This window comes from Apostichopus japonicus, chromosome 9 (genome assembly GCF_037975245.1).
Source record: "Apostichopus japonicus isolate 1M-3 chromosome 9, ASM3797524v1, whole genome shotgun sequence".
Lineage (NCBI taxonomy): Eukaryota > Metazoa > Echinodermata > Holothuroidea > Aspidochirotida > Stichopodidae > Apostichopus > Apostichopus japonicus.
The window spans coordinates 388,535-402,344 of NC_092569.1; the positions used below are offsets into that span (position 1 = coordinate 388,535).

General features: G+C 38.4%; 1 protein-coding gene across 15 annotated transcripts in view; it reads left to right on the forward strand.

Annotated features, from left to right (window-relative positions):
- LOC139973076 (uncharacterized) overlaps positions 1-13,810 on the forward strand; it is a 293,321-nt gene that overhangs the window by 86,715 nt on the left and 192,796 nt on the right. For 12 of the 15 annotated variants that reach the window (XM_071979459.1, XM_071979458.1, XM_071979453.1 and 9 more), the window contains 16 exons: positions 1,424-2,092; positions 2,567-2,713; positions 3,153-3,389; positions 3,837-3,983; positions 4,548-4,973; positions 5,444-5,764; positions 6,295-6,409; positions 6,651-6,865; positions 7,305-7,622; positions 8,003-8,326; positions 8,907-9,120; positions 9,603-9,847; positions 10,351-10,551; positions 12,264-12,410; positions 12,681-12,821; positions 13,237-13,521. In XM_071979459.1, the coding sequence (XP_071835560.1) occupies positions 1,424-2,092; positions 2,567-2,713; positions 3,153-3,389; positions 3,837-3,983; positions 4,548-4,973; positions 5,444-5,764; positions 6,295-6,409; positions 6,651-6,865; positions 7,305-7,622; positions 8,003-8,326; positions 8,907-9,120; positions 9,603-9,847; positions 10,351-10,551; positions 12,264-12,410; positions 12,681-12,821; positions 13,237-13,521 (4,152 nt within the window). Of the gene's footprint in view, positions 1-1,423; positions 2,093-2,566; positions 2,714-3,152; positions 3,390-3,836; positions 3,984-4,547; positions 4,974-5,443; positions 5,765-6,294; positions 6,410-6,650; positions 6,866-7,304; positions 7,623-8,002; positions 8,327-8,614; positions 8,637-8,906; positions 9,121-9,602; positions 9,848-10,350; positions 10,552-12,263; positions 12,411-12,680; positions 12,822-13,236; positions 13,522-13,810 lie in introns of those variants that run through there. The other 3 variants (XM_071979462.1, XM_071979464.1, XM_071979466.1) reach the window with 2 other exon arrangements.

The following is a 13,810-nucleotide window of genomic DNA, read 5'->3' on the forward strand; positions in this document are numbered from 1 at the left end:
AATAGATCTTATCAAGACATGAAATCAAGTGTGACATATTGGGGACTCTAAAATTAAACCAAAAATTGCTAGATCAGTTAAACAGGTCACAAAGTGTCAGACATTTGTCAGCACACTTTCCAACAATTCTCTGCCAGTATGTGGATTATGTCATTGCTTGGAAATCAAGATATAATGTGATTTACAAGGCAGCTTTCATTCAAGTTGATAAACCAGACCATTTACTTTTGTGTCCTTCTTTTAAGGCTGTGATGTTGAGAACATAACTGAAAGTTGATAGTGGAACCCATTTTCATTAATTTTCAAGCTCTTACCTTCATACTTTGTTTTTATGTTCTTCGCCCTTTCTTCTTCTTCTGTTATGTTTCATAACTTCCATGACATGTTGTGCATGTTTTGCAAGCTCCATGCTACTTAACCAAACACTAACATGTCTTGCTATGTTCATAATGGAGCTCATATCTATCTTTCTTTGCCTCATGCTGTATCACCAACCACTTTTTCAAATATTCGTTATAGATTTCTCTTTTCTACTTGCGAGACATTCCATTGTGCACTGCGTGTATCATTTGGTATTTAATTGTAATTCTGGTCCAGATATACTTTCATATTTCATATGTACAAATTGAAATATCTTGTGTGAAGCTGTGACAGGTAAAACATTACATAAAGAAAATTGCACATTTGATCAGAACAGAGGAAAAATGAAAAGATTGCAATCTTGATAAATTGTACGATAAATATTCTGACATGGTCAACTGTTTCCAATTAGAAGGAATCCAAATTTTGGATGAACTTAATATGAAATTGATTGCAAACCTTTTTCATTACCAGAAGTATTACAATAATTTATCAGTTTCCAATATGAAAAGAAAATGTTAATTTTATCATGATCATATTAGTATGTAAGTAATTCTTACCTAATTTTTAGAAAATGATTTCCTTTGAAATTCACAAATAGTAAAGTAAATTTTGTCAAAAGTATTCATATCATTGAAATTTGCCTTTAAATGTGTTTACTTTTACAATGGAATATGTCTTGGCGATGATATATTTATGATCTAATGAAATTGATTCAGACATGTTTATTTACCTTCCTGTGATTTCAATCTCTGGGGGGGGGGGGTTGGAGGTGGGTGGGTGGAAGGGGGAGCTTAAACGGTTGGAATTGTATTTTGACTAGCTTTGGACACTTTGCTGACTTCACTCCCAAAACTGCTTATGATTTATGTTGTAGGTCTTGTTTGGTTAATTTGGCAGGTTGAAACATTCCAAAAATTTGAAACTGATGGAAAAAAAAAAAAACGGAAAGGAATGAAGAACCAGCACAGTTTGAGCTTAAATTCTAATTGTTGTATTTGATATTATCAACCTTTGATTCCTTCTCTCATCATCTGTGTTACAATTTGTCTCTCTCTGACAGCTGGTAATCCCACCACTCCCAGTCAAAACTCAAGTCACCTCCTTCAGCAAAAAATCAACAGTCACTAGAACAGTGTTTCGCAAAGGACCGGGAGAAGATCCCGGAAGACGTGAGGAGACGTCCACCACAAAATCTGAAAAACTGAAGACTGTGAAAGCCAGGAAGAAGAACCCTGCTGAGGTAGAGCCTTCGCCCTTGTACAAAATGGAGATCAACTTTGGGGTCGAGAGCCGAGGGTCGGATGATAAGCCACCAACCTCAGGAGTACCTTCTTCTTCGTCCAAAGATGGCAAAGTGGAGAAGGTTGCACCATCTCAGCTGCCGGAGGAACCTGACATAACAGCAAGTCAATGGAAAACTTTATCCAGCCAACCTAATCCAACAAACCCTAGAATGAATGATTGGCAAGAAATGTCCGAAGCACAGAGCAAACCGTGGTTATACCGTCCATTGGACAAGAAAAGCTCAGATGAACCAGACAAGGTTCACACCAGCAAGGCCGTCTTTGACTTGAGTGGAAACCCATCTTCTCTGACGGAGTATTATTTTGATTTACCGAGTGTTGTCATGGGTGACGCAAATTTCGTCAGGCACAGAGTAAAGGAAGCCTTGAGTGAAATGGATGATATTAGGGCGTATCCTGCGATGTATGGCAGACAAGATTCATTGGTAGGGAGATTGAACCGGTCAAGTTACATCTTTATTGACACATTGACATCTTTATTGACACATTTATTGTCAAATTTCTTCCCTCTTTCCCCTACAGAGAAGATTATACAAGAGTAACTGGATGTTATCACTTCTTCATTGGTACAATCCTTAATATGCTGCCCAAGCTTGCTCATCAGAGACAAAGCAGTCTGTCATCTTGAATGTGTGTAGTTTACAGAAGACTGACCCTCTCTGGTGAAAGATTTACCAAATACATTTATTAACTGGTTTTCAAAGGTTTAATGTGTCAGAGAAAGGTTAACTTAATCAGGTTCAATCTCCTTGTTCAATGAAATCACCATGCATATTTATTCTGTATGTGATTGAATATGCATTCCTCAATGCATATTCATATCTAACCTGCATTAATATGCTCTTCATCTTAGCTTCTTTCTTTAGTCATTACCATCTTTCCCGTCTTATTCCTGACAGGCGGACTTTGACCGTGAATACCGTAGTGTCTTCCAAGTGGTCAGCGATCTGATGTACTGGGCTAGTATCACCTCCCAGAAACTGAGCAACCTAGAACCAATCAGCAAAGACATACCTACCCTGACCTTCCAATTGGAAAAGCACAGGGTAAGATGAGGCCAGGAGTGTGTGGATCAAAGAAGAAGGGTGGGAGGGGGGGGGAAGGGAGCTTAAATGAAGTTGGGTGGAGAGAGAAGGGGAAGGAAGATGAAAATGTTCATTTTGGAAATGATTAACAACCAGAAATAATTCACTTTAGGTATTATTCTGAAAGAGTACTAGAGCTTGTGATCATGTAAACTGGGTGTAACTGTAAAGTGCTGGCATCGCATCATGTATAGTGTTGTGTGTTTATGTTATTACATACCGAATAATATTAACATAACTTTATGTAACAGAGTGATATGCTGTTCCTCTATGTAATCCATCTCATTCTGTGTTGATGACATTAGCGACAGGAAATGTTCTCTGATAGAGTATGTTGTTTATGTTGCATTTAATATGTTGTTGTAAATATCTTTGTTTTTGGTCACCTCCTTAACATAAGGCTTTCCTGGAAGAGATTGTCAATCAGAAGGACGGGATCAGCGATGCCATCAGCAAAGCGGAACTCTTCATGAAAAACAACAAAGACAAAAACCTGAAACCTGAACAAGAACAAGAACTGACCACTAAGAGCCACGGTCTGAGATCAACATTTGACCAGATCACGTCTCTCGCAGAGCAAAGACTGAACAATCTCCAGACATCTCTAGGTCGATTGCATAAAGAGAAGGATGAGCTGGTTAGTGTCATCATTTAACTCATCAGATTTAGAGATAAATGTAAACAATGCAGCAGGATAGAGAGGGTGGTGTAGGGAGAGTAGGGGAGCAGTAGGGTAAGGTGGATGCGTTGAGTAGGGTGGAGAGATGCAAGCAGTAGGGTAGACTGAAGGTGTTGAGTAGAGTTGAGAGTTGTAGTGGTATTAAATAAAATATAAGAAATATAGAAGTTTTGTAGAAGGTCCAAGACAAATAGATTTAAAACTGCTTTCAAGACTTGAGTTGAAAAATAAATTGATACTGTTGTTTGTTTGTTGGGATTGGGTTTGGAGGTAAGCAGTGTCACTGATAAGTTTGTAGATTAAATCCACAAATGGTGAGTAAATGAAAGAATCAATTGCCACACATGTCCATGTCAGAATCTAATTTGTAAATTCCTGTTACGTGGGATGTCTTTGCATTCACAGTCTATCCTTGAGCGGCGTTACCGTGAACAGGTCAACATCCTCCAGGATCTGTTGTCCTGGGTGTCAGAGACAGAACACGCCATGGGATCAGCCCAACCTCAGAGTGAGCTAGTACAACCACTCAGCGAACAGCTCAATAAAATGAAGGTAATATACCCAATCATCAACAGATGAAAACCTCTATTGTGTGAGATAAGTGATTGTGGATCCTAGCAGGATCTTCTTCAAAGAGAATCCCACATCATTTACAACACAGACATATAGTTTATAAGAACAGATAAATCGATTGACAAACTGCACAGTAATTTATTAAAACACACTTAATATATTTTTTCGTTGTTTGTTTTATTCCTCATAGTAAGTATTGTAAAAATTTGTCAACTTATTGTTGATAATGAATCAAGTGAGGGTAAATTAATTCTTTTTGAGGGTCATAGGTAATAGACATGCACGTTATCGGTTGACTTACATATATTCTTTGACTCTCTGGGTTTAAAGTTACAGGCTAAAGGCACAAACATTTAATCCCCCTTGACCACCAAGCCTGTGGATATGTCCTAGGTTTATATGCAGCATGCAATATGCTGCCTGTAATGGTTGGACTCAATCATCTAATGTGATAGTTTTGCTCATATTCAAGACAAGTTCACCTTTATTTTGTAAAGACTCTTTTCATTCATTCCTTACATCTGCTTGCTTTGTTCCCTCTAGTCATTGAAGGATGACATTAACTCACACAGTGGTAAAGTCAAGCAATGTGTGGACAGCATCATACAATTCCAGCAAGCTCACAGCGACAGGCTCAGTCGTGAGGACCGTGACAGCCTGCAACGAAGCGTGTCGGACCTGCGCATGAGATACGACCGTCTCTTTGACCAATCAGAGTCTAGGGTGGAACATCTATCATCTGGACTGGAATACCTGAAGAAGTTTGACAAGGAGATCGCTAACATTGAACACTGGCTGTCTCGAACCCACGATACCATCGAGGGATTGTACCGAGATGCCGGAAAGGACATCAATGTTCTGAACAAACAGAGCAACCAGGTTCAGTCTCTAATGACAGACATCAACAGCCACAGAGATCAACTGAATGGTATCTCTTCAGAAGGCCAGAGCTTCCTCAATCATGGCAAGGTTAGTTCAATAGCAGATATAACATTATAACTGTAAGCGTAGTTAAAAATTGGTGGTTTGTATTCTATATTTAAAGTGTTGTTTTTATTGTAACATGGTAGAGCCTGTAACAGGTCTTTTAGCCGCTTGAACTCAATAGCTTCAAGATCCATATCAGGTCCTGGGGACAACAATGTCATCAGGAATGTTTTGGTGGTTTTTTTCTTTCCCTAAGTACATTATGAAAATGTCAATAAATTATCCTTTATCACATATTTCCCAGGCTACCAATTTGACCCTGATTCCTAGAGCTGTACTGCCCCTGCCCCCCACCCCTGTAATATATATATAAATATGTCTATAAGGGTCAATCAAGGAAGTGGTAAAATATAGTAATTGTGGTAAGTGTTGAATGCAAAGTGTGTTACAGTCCTAAAATTTGCAATACCCATGTCAAAACTTGATCTCCATTTTTTGTTACTCATTTTCAGTCCTACAAAGCCATGCTGACTGAATTCAGAACCAGTGCCCTCCCACGTCAGTTTAATCGCACCTTCACAGAGGCGCCGGACTCAAATGTGGTCCGTGAAAGATTAGCCAGGCTGAACGAGGCCTTTGACCGTCTTCAAGTCCGTGGCGACCAGACCTACCAGAGCCTCCAAGATCTCATCCATAAGCACCAAGTCTACAATGAGACTACAACCTCTGTGCGATCATGGCTGCACTCTGCAGAGAACGAGCTGGCACGCCTGCTACAGGAACCAATCGCTGCCGAGCCACTAGCTGTACAACAGCAAATCGACAAACTCAGGGTGAGAAATCGGATTCCTTGAAATTTGAAATTCTGCTTTAAATTGCGTATACTTTGGTGTCCCAAACCTTGGTGAACCAAGTTTTCAAACAGAAAAGAATATACAGGTGCTTTGTTGTTCTTGGAGTCTTATGAGAATATTTTCATGAACATTACCCATTTAATTCTGAGATCTGCAAACTACACTTGTTATATCAATGTGTTTGTATGTCCGCAGTCCTAACACAAAGAGATGGGGTAATGGGAGGGGATGGGGGATGGGGGAGGGGGAAGGTTGAGTGCAGAGAAGCGATGATGGATTTCTGTCAAATTTTCTGTCATGTTGATTTTTATAAACAGGTTGTTAATTGATTTACTTCTTTCTGTGTATTTAATTAACAAGCTTGCCAGTTTGTTTACATCATTGAGATATAACATTCACCTGTTGGGGGGGGGGGGGGGAAGACAAGAGAGAAGATTAGTGTGTGAGGTGGAGGGAATCACATCGATTTGGGGCAGCTGAGTTATTTTTCATTTCCTTTGTCCAAGCAGACATTCAACGATGATGTCATTAGCCACTCTAAGGATGTCGAAACAGCTAAGGAGGCTGGTAAGGACCTCGCTGACGCCCAAGAGTCCATCAAGGGAGATGTACAGAAAGTCATTGGTAAGTCACAACAAACACTGCTCATCTATCATATCTTTATTTATTTTTAAATTTATTATTGGTAATCACAAAAGTACAACTACATTACAATTTATTATAGTAAACCTTGTCAAATGTACTCAGGAAACTTATTAGGCAATGTAATCATTCTTAACTTTGGCAATGTAATCATTCTTAACTTTGGCAATGTTATCATTCTTAACTTTATCAATATTATCATTCTCTTTTATTTCCTTGGTAGTCGACATCAAGGAACGGTACAGTCGCCTGGAACGTCAGATTGGAGAGCGTAGTAACACATTGCAGACAACACGCATGCAGTGTCTGAGTCTACAAGACAGTCTACATAGTCTCTTGATCTGGCTGGAGGAGAAGGAGAACACCTTTGACAAACTCGACCATACCAGGATGATGATCAAGAAGAACGTTCTTGTTGAACAGATACAGCAGCACAAGGTTAGTGTACATCAAGTTTGACTTTGTGGTGGGGTTGGAGGGGTGGGTGGTGTGGGTTGGGTGCGGTGAGGTATGGAAGGGAGAGGGACTAATGTTCCCTTTGGTACATGACTACTAAAAGCTGGTGCCAATTTGAGATTCTAACATGAGAATTGTCTGAATTGCATTGTTTATTCTATGACTCTATGGAATCCAAAGTTGGTGAAGGTTGCTATCAATATCATCAAGATTCAAAGCTTGCTTTGTATATTAACTATGAGTATATTAACTATGAAGATATTAACTATGAGGATATTAACTATGAGGATATTAACTATGAGGATATTAACTATGAGGATATTAACTATGAGGATATTAACTATGAGGATATTAACTATGAGGATATTAACTATGAGGATATTAACTATGAGGATATTAACTTCTCCTTCATCCTTCTCAGTTGCTTCAAACTGACGTTGACAGCCACAAGCCCAGCGTAGAGTCTGTGAACATCTCCTCATCTGAGCTTATCAAAGACTGCGACCCCAAGATGGCTCGCAGCATCCAGATGAGACTAGACGACCTAAACACTCGCTTTGAGAAGGTCATCGTCAGGGCCCGGGATCGCAAGGACTATCTGAATACCCTCCTCGATAAGATGGTCCAATTTCTGGAGATGGTCGGAGAACTGGAGGATTGGCTCCTCCCCTTATTTGAATTCATGGAGTCACGTGACCTGATGAGGATGGACCTACCAGAACTTGGAAGCCGTCTCCAGGTAATAGTTGTAAACTTTAAATCATTTCAAAATTAGTATCTTGATATTTGAAGTTTGAAAATGAAACATATTTGCTTTTGTTCGGAAACAGACTTCCGCTCATTTTTCTTACTGTTATGGATATCCACTCTTGTGGATAATATTGGGAAAGCATTTTTTGTCTCCCAAAGGTTGGTTATTTATTAATGTCTGAGTGAGGGTAACTGTGAATGATGTCTTCCCATCCAGTTATTTTGAAATTTCTCTGAATCACTTGTAGAATTAGTCATAATTATCTCCAAATAAGGACAGATATAAATAGAATATTCATAGTGTTAATGAAATTGAATAACGTTAATATCTATGCTCTCCTATTGATTCTATGTTTGTGATTTTTACAGGAGATCCTTCACCAGGTGGAGGGTCACCAGGCTCAGTACCAGAATATACAATCCGTGGGCCAAGAACTGATGCAGGACCGCAGGAATGAAGTGACCTACATCTCCGATATCCTGGAGAATGTCAGTCAGAACTGGAAGGGTCTGGAAGGGGTCCTGTCCCAACGCCAGCAACAATGGGAGGAGAGGAACAAGGCCTTCCTGGCATTTGATGAGAGAGTACGCTCATCAAACAGCTGGCTTGACGGCATGGAGGATAGGTGCAGTCAGTTGAAGCCGATTGCAAGAGATACAGAAACGATCAACATACAGATACAACAACTGGAGGTGAGAATATAATGATCTGTGATTGATAGATTATTATTGTAAATGAAGGATGGATTAATTGATTAATAATGATTGCTATTGTAGAAACAGGTACCATCAACATACAGATACAACAACTGGAGGTGAGAATATATTGATCTGTGATTGATTAATTGATGAATAATTATTGATATTGTAGGTACAGGTACCATCAACATACAGATACAACAACTGGAGGTGAGAATATATTGATCTGTGATTGATTAATTGATTAATGATTATTGATATTGTAGGTACAGGTACCATCAACATACAGATACAACAACTGGAGGTGAGAATATATTGATCTGTGATTGATTAATTGATTAATGATTATTGATATTGTAGGTACAGGTACCATCAATACCCAAATGTAATAACTATAGATAAAGTAGGTTTCTCATTGATCAGTCATGAGTGGATTTAAGATAAAGTAAGTGGAAGATTGATTGATTAATTGATAAAGTAGACATACAGATCACCATTATCTACCAGTGAGGATGTGTGTGTTTCAGTGTATGTATATGTTTTCAATGCATTGTTGTTTTATCTCCTTTTACAGCCCCTTCATCAAGAGTACAAAGGCTATAAGCCGAACATCGATGAAGTACAGAAACTTGGACGCCACTTTGACATCGTTACCAGAGAGGGCACCTCACCTCTGAGTAAGGCTCCATTGAGGTCAAGCCTTGCCCTCTCCCCAAGGGACCGTGGGAGGAAGTTTGTGGCCAGCTCTCGAATGGATGAAAGACAGCAGACTTCTTACTACTTTGATGGTGAATATCTAGATTATGCACTGTTGATTTTGGCTAACTTTGTTAAAAATAAAATTTATAAAACATATTAAAATATACCAAAAGTAGAATTATTTGCTAACAGCAGAAAGTCTTATTGGAAAGGAAGTGATTTCAATATTCTTTCATGTGTTGTATACAGTAGATTACTTACTCATCAAACACACAACTATTCCATATTAGGAAAACAGATTGCTTCATTAATAGCACTTATTATCTTCAGCCTGTTTGCTGATATTTGTTTAGTGTAAGTCAACCATATTGTTATGATTAATATGCAAATACAAAGGGAGAGAAAATGTGAAAATTGGCTCTAATTTTGAAATCCTGAATTAGAAGTTTTTGCTTATGTACTCAAATGTTCATGTCCATTTGAAGTATTTTCTAAAGTGTTGTGAAGTAGCAGCTACTCATGTGTTATAACATTTGTTTCACATCAAATCGACATCTTGCACTATTTCCAGATGAATCGGAAAGCCAGAGGACAGTGACCAAGGTCGTGGAGAGGTACAATGCTCTCGGTGTGAAACTGAGCTTCAGAGAGGAAGAGTTGGAGGCCTACCTGAACCTCTCTCGTCTCCTAGGTGTCAAGCTTCGATCTCTGGAGTCACTCACTGATTGGTTGTCGGGTGTCCAATCGCAGCTGGACTCTCAGAGTTCAGTCAGTACAGACTTACACACCTTAGAAGGTCAACTCAGTGATATGAAGGTAACATAAAGAAAAACATCAAGTATAGTATGCAAGTGAAGTTCCTCGTTTATACTCCTTTAATATGAATACCTTGCATCATCCCACAGAATCAGTTCACAGCTGGGTCTTCTCTCAGCTTTGCATACTGGTGAAATGAAGCAGCCCAAAGCTACAAAATTACTCTGATGTGATACCCAAAATAGAAAGACCAAATGTTAATGTCAGTTTCATGTGGTGCGGGTGTCATTCATCGCACAATGCTAAGGTCTGAGTGTGGCTGTACAACATCAAAGTTTTTTATGGACACTTTAGTTTGAACTTGCTTCCTCCATTTGTTCCTGAGCAGTGACTAACTGCAATAATAAATATTGCATGCAGTTTTAATAACTTGTGCACTACTCAGCTAGCTATCCATCTAGAATTGTTCAACTGATATGCTCCTCACCACGAAGTAAACATTTATATTTGATGACTGAACATACAGTCTTGTTTAATCAAAGTTTTGGTTTCTCCTTTCTCAGAATTTGCAACAGGACCTGACGGATAACAAATCCTCCGTTGACGAGCTTATCAGCAGCCTGGAGATGTTCCTCAGGGAACACAAGGACAGACTAGGTCCTGAGCAGCAGGACCTGATGCAGAGAGGTATCTATGAGCTCAGGTCAAACTTTGACAAGACCAACTACAGGACTCAGGATTGGCTGAGAAGAATGGAAGATCAGGTATACAAAGGAAACATAGAAACATTTGTCTTACATTTACTTTCTTCCAGTTATTACAACTGTACACTCTCTGATTTGTGGTTCTTTGAAGTATGTCGACTCTCTCAGGATTCAAAAATTGTTGGTGATGTTTGCAAAACAATTTTGTCTGAAGTGTTGAGGTGAATGGTTTGGATTAATCAATGTTTTGATTGGCCATTAAAATAGCATGAACCACGAGTGTTGCCTGTGAATAAACATCAGATATCAATATGCAAATTGGGATATCATTTGCTTGTCCAATGATGGCCATAGATTATTTTCAAGATTAACAAAAAGCACTGAGACCAGATTGAGTAAAACTAAAGAGCTATTCCTACAATTTTACTCAAAAAATGCACAAAAAAAATGTTTAATCCTGTGAGGGGCATACTTCAAACATAAGTCATGTTAGTTACAGTTGTAGTTATAAACTTTTGTTTTATCTTTTATTACTTCAACATGATGACAACATATTCTTCAATTTTACATTGCCTAATTACATTTTGATTATAAAATTTAAGCACATATTAATATATGTTATTGAAGAAAGTGAAATAATGTTTTGATATTCATATACCAAATTGTCATGACCTTCACTACTAAAAAATACACATACTATATAAACATATTTCACTCTTTTAATAATTAACCATATGTTAAAGGATAATTGTGGTGGTAATGGGCATACATTTTATTGGTAACTTTATTAACTTCACAAAAAATCACAATTTCTAATTATATTTATACAGGGAATATACACTGGTATTACAGCTTCTTTGGGATGGCTTAACTTTAACAATTCATTAAAACAACAATGGTTTTAATAATATCTCAATATGTACAAATATATATACAAAGCAATGGAACTCAATACTATTTGGAATGCAAAGGTTACAATTTCACTTCATTAGTTTTAGTGCAAATGTATTGAAGAACAACAGCCTTTGCAGTGACATTGGTTAACTTACTATTTTAAAAAGTGTGATTTGTTTGAAAGACATTAAGCATTGAATGGGTGTACCTATTTGGTGGGTGGAAATGAAACATTCATATTCCAAAAACAAATTGCAAAACAAGATTTTGTATGAATGAAATAACCTTTGCAGACAAATTTGTCATTTCCTGGAAACATGTAAAGTGGTGAAAGTGTAAATGGAGCCTTCATTGTGGGTGTATCTAGGTGTGGAAGGAATTGTTGAATCCAATTGGTGAGTGAAGGGCTTGCTAAAGGTGCTTTCATCCCATGAAATCATCTGGCAATGAGACATGGCTAATTTTGTCTGGCGGCTCAAACATGGCAACAAAATATATCTTGCATTTTGTATGATTTATAATGATTTACAGTTATCTTGATATTCGTGTCAAATTTTGATGCAGACTTACAACTTTTCATAGTCTGGAAAAGGTTATGAACTGCCAAATTCTCGATGTCTAAAAGTTGGCTCATTTACCGCCCACAGAATTGTCTCATCCCATAACGTATTCAACATGCGTACTCTGGTGTAATTATCCCACATGAATATTCATACAGCTTCCCTCTCTCTCTCTCGTTTTCTCTTTGTCACCCACCACACCTTTCTCTATCGTTCTATTACTTCGTCATCCCACTTCTGCCACCATGTTTCTCTACTAACCATACCTCACATATGCCACCATGTTCACCTGGTATTTGAAAACGACTAACATAAAAGGCTAACATACTGAGGGAGACTCGTGAGAAAATTGACAACATGCATAAGCTGTTGGAATGGGTGAGTGAAACAGAGACACAACTGTCCGGTCAGCAGCCGATGCAGAAAGAATTACGACTCCTTAACGAACAGACAAGACAACAAAGGGTAAGAAATTACTCTCTATGCAGTTCTGAATTATCTCTTGGCATTCTTCATGTACTTGTTGTGTACAGTTATAACCTTAGACTACAGTTTTATTTATTTATGACTGTTTTCTAGTCTTCCAACAATGCAACAGGAAGTCTCTATCCTGTCGTACTTGTAGTCTTCCCACAATGCAACAGGAACTTTCTATCCTGTAGTACTTGGAACAAGATCCCAAGTCGAATTTTTGAACAATGTAAGAGTTGTCTTAATGTCTGCGATCACTTTCAGGCCCTTCATGAGACTATAAGACAACAGCATGAACCAGTCATGCTGGCAGTTCACAACAGTCAGTTCCTGCTGGAAAGTCAGGGAGACAGACTGAACGAAAACAACAAGAGCTCTCTCCGGGATTACTCTAGTGACCTGAAGGTAATTTGAGAATTATTGTCTTCTTATTGACTGAGTGCTACTTTTGGAAAGCTTACAAACACACACCCACCCATACATAAACATATATATATCATGTTGACCATATTTAGTGATCATTTCAATTTTATTGCACTTTTATTGTTTATCAGAAAAGGACAAAGGCTTGAAGCTCAAGCTGCTCGCCATATTAAGGTCACAATATAAAGAAAGTTTCTTACACCTAGTCCTAATGAAGCAATGCTACAATTATTTCAATATTTGACTATTATTTCATCATGTTGATCAGCTTGGCCCTCAGAACATGTACAGGTTACCCTCGACTATATTTTACTATATCTAAAAATGCGGATAAGAGCATGAATGCAGTCAGGATCCTTTCTTAACACAGAGGAGTAACCCTTTTAATCTTTTTCAGACCCGTCACGAAAAGTTGGTGATTGAATCGGACAGCCGCACCCATCAAATGAACACTGGCTTGGAAGAGCTTCAGAAGTTTGATGTTGACTTTTCGTCATTTGAGTCCTGGTTACGTTCGGCAGAACGCACCCTGGATGCCTACCTGATGGACGTGTCCCGTGACAGAGATACTCTACGTAAACAGAGCCAGAAGCTTCAGCCTTTCAACGAAGAAGTTGTTTCTCACTCCGCCGATCTTAGATTTATCAACATCTCTGCTCATAAGTTTCTGGATGAAAACAAGGTTTGGAAACTACTCCACAGTTTCTTTGGTCATGTAGTGAAAGTTGATTAATTTATCATTCACATCAGAGTTGCAAATTATAAGTGAGTGGTCTGAGAAGTGAAGAATCATGTGGGGGGGGGGGGTGAATGCTCAAAGAGATGGCAAAATGTTTAGGGGAATTCTTTAAAAATAAAAAGGCATGCAGTTGTCAGGAAATTGTGAAATGTATTAAATGGATTCTCTATGAAATACGCAGGTGTCTTTCTCGTCCTATTGGTATCATATTTCTTGATGATCTTATGCATGG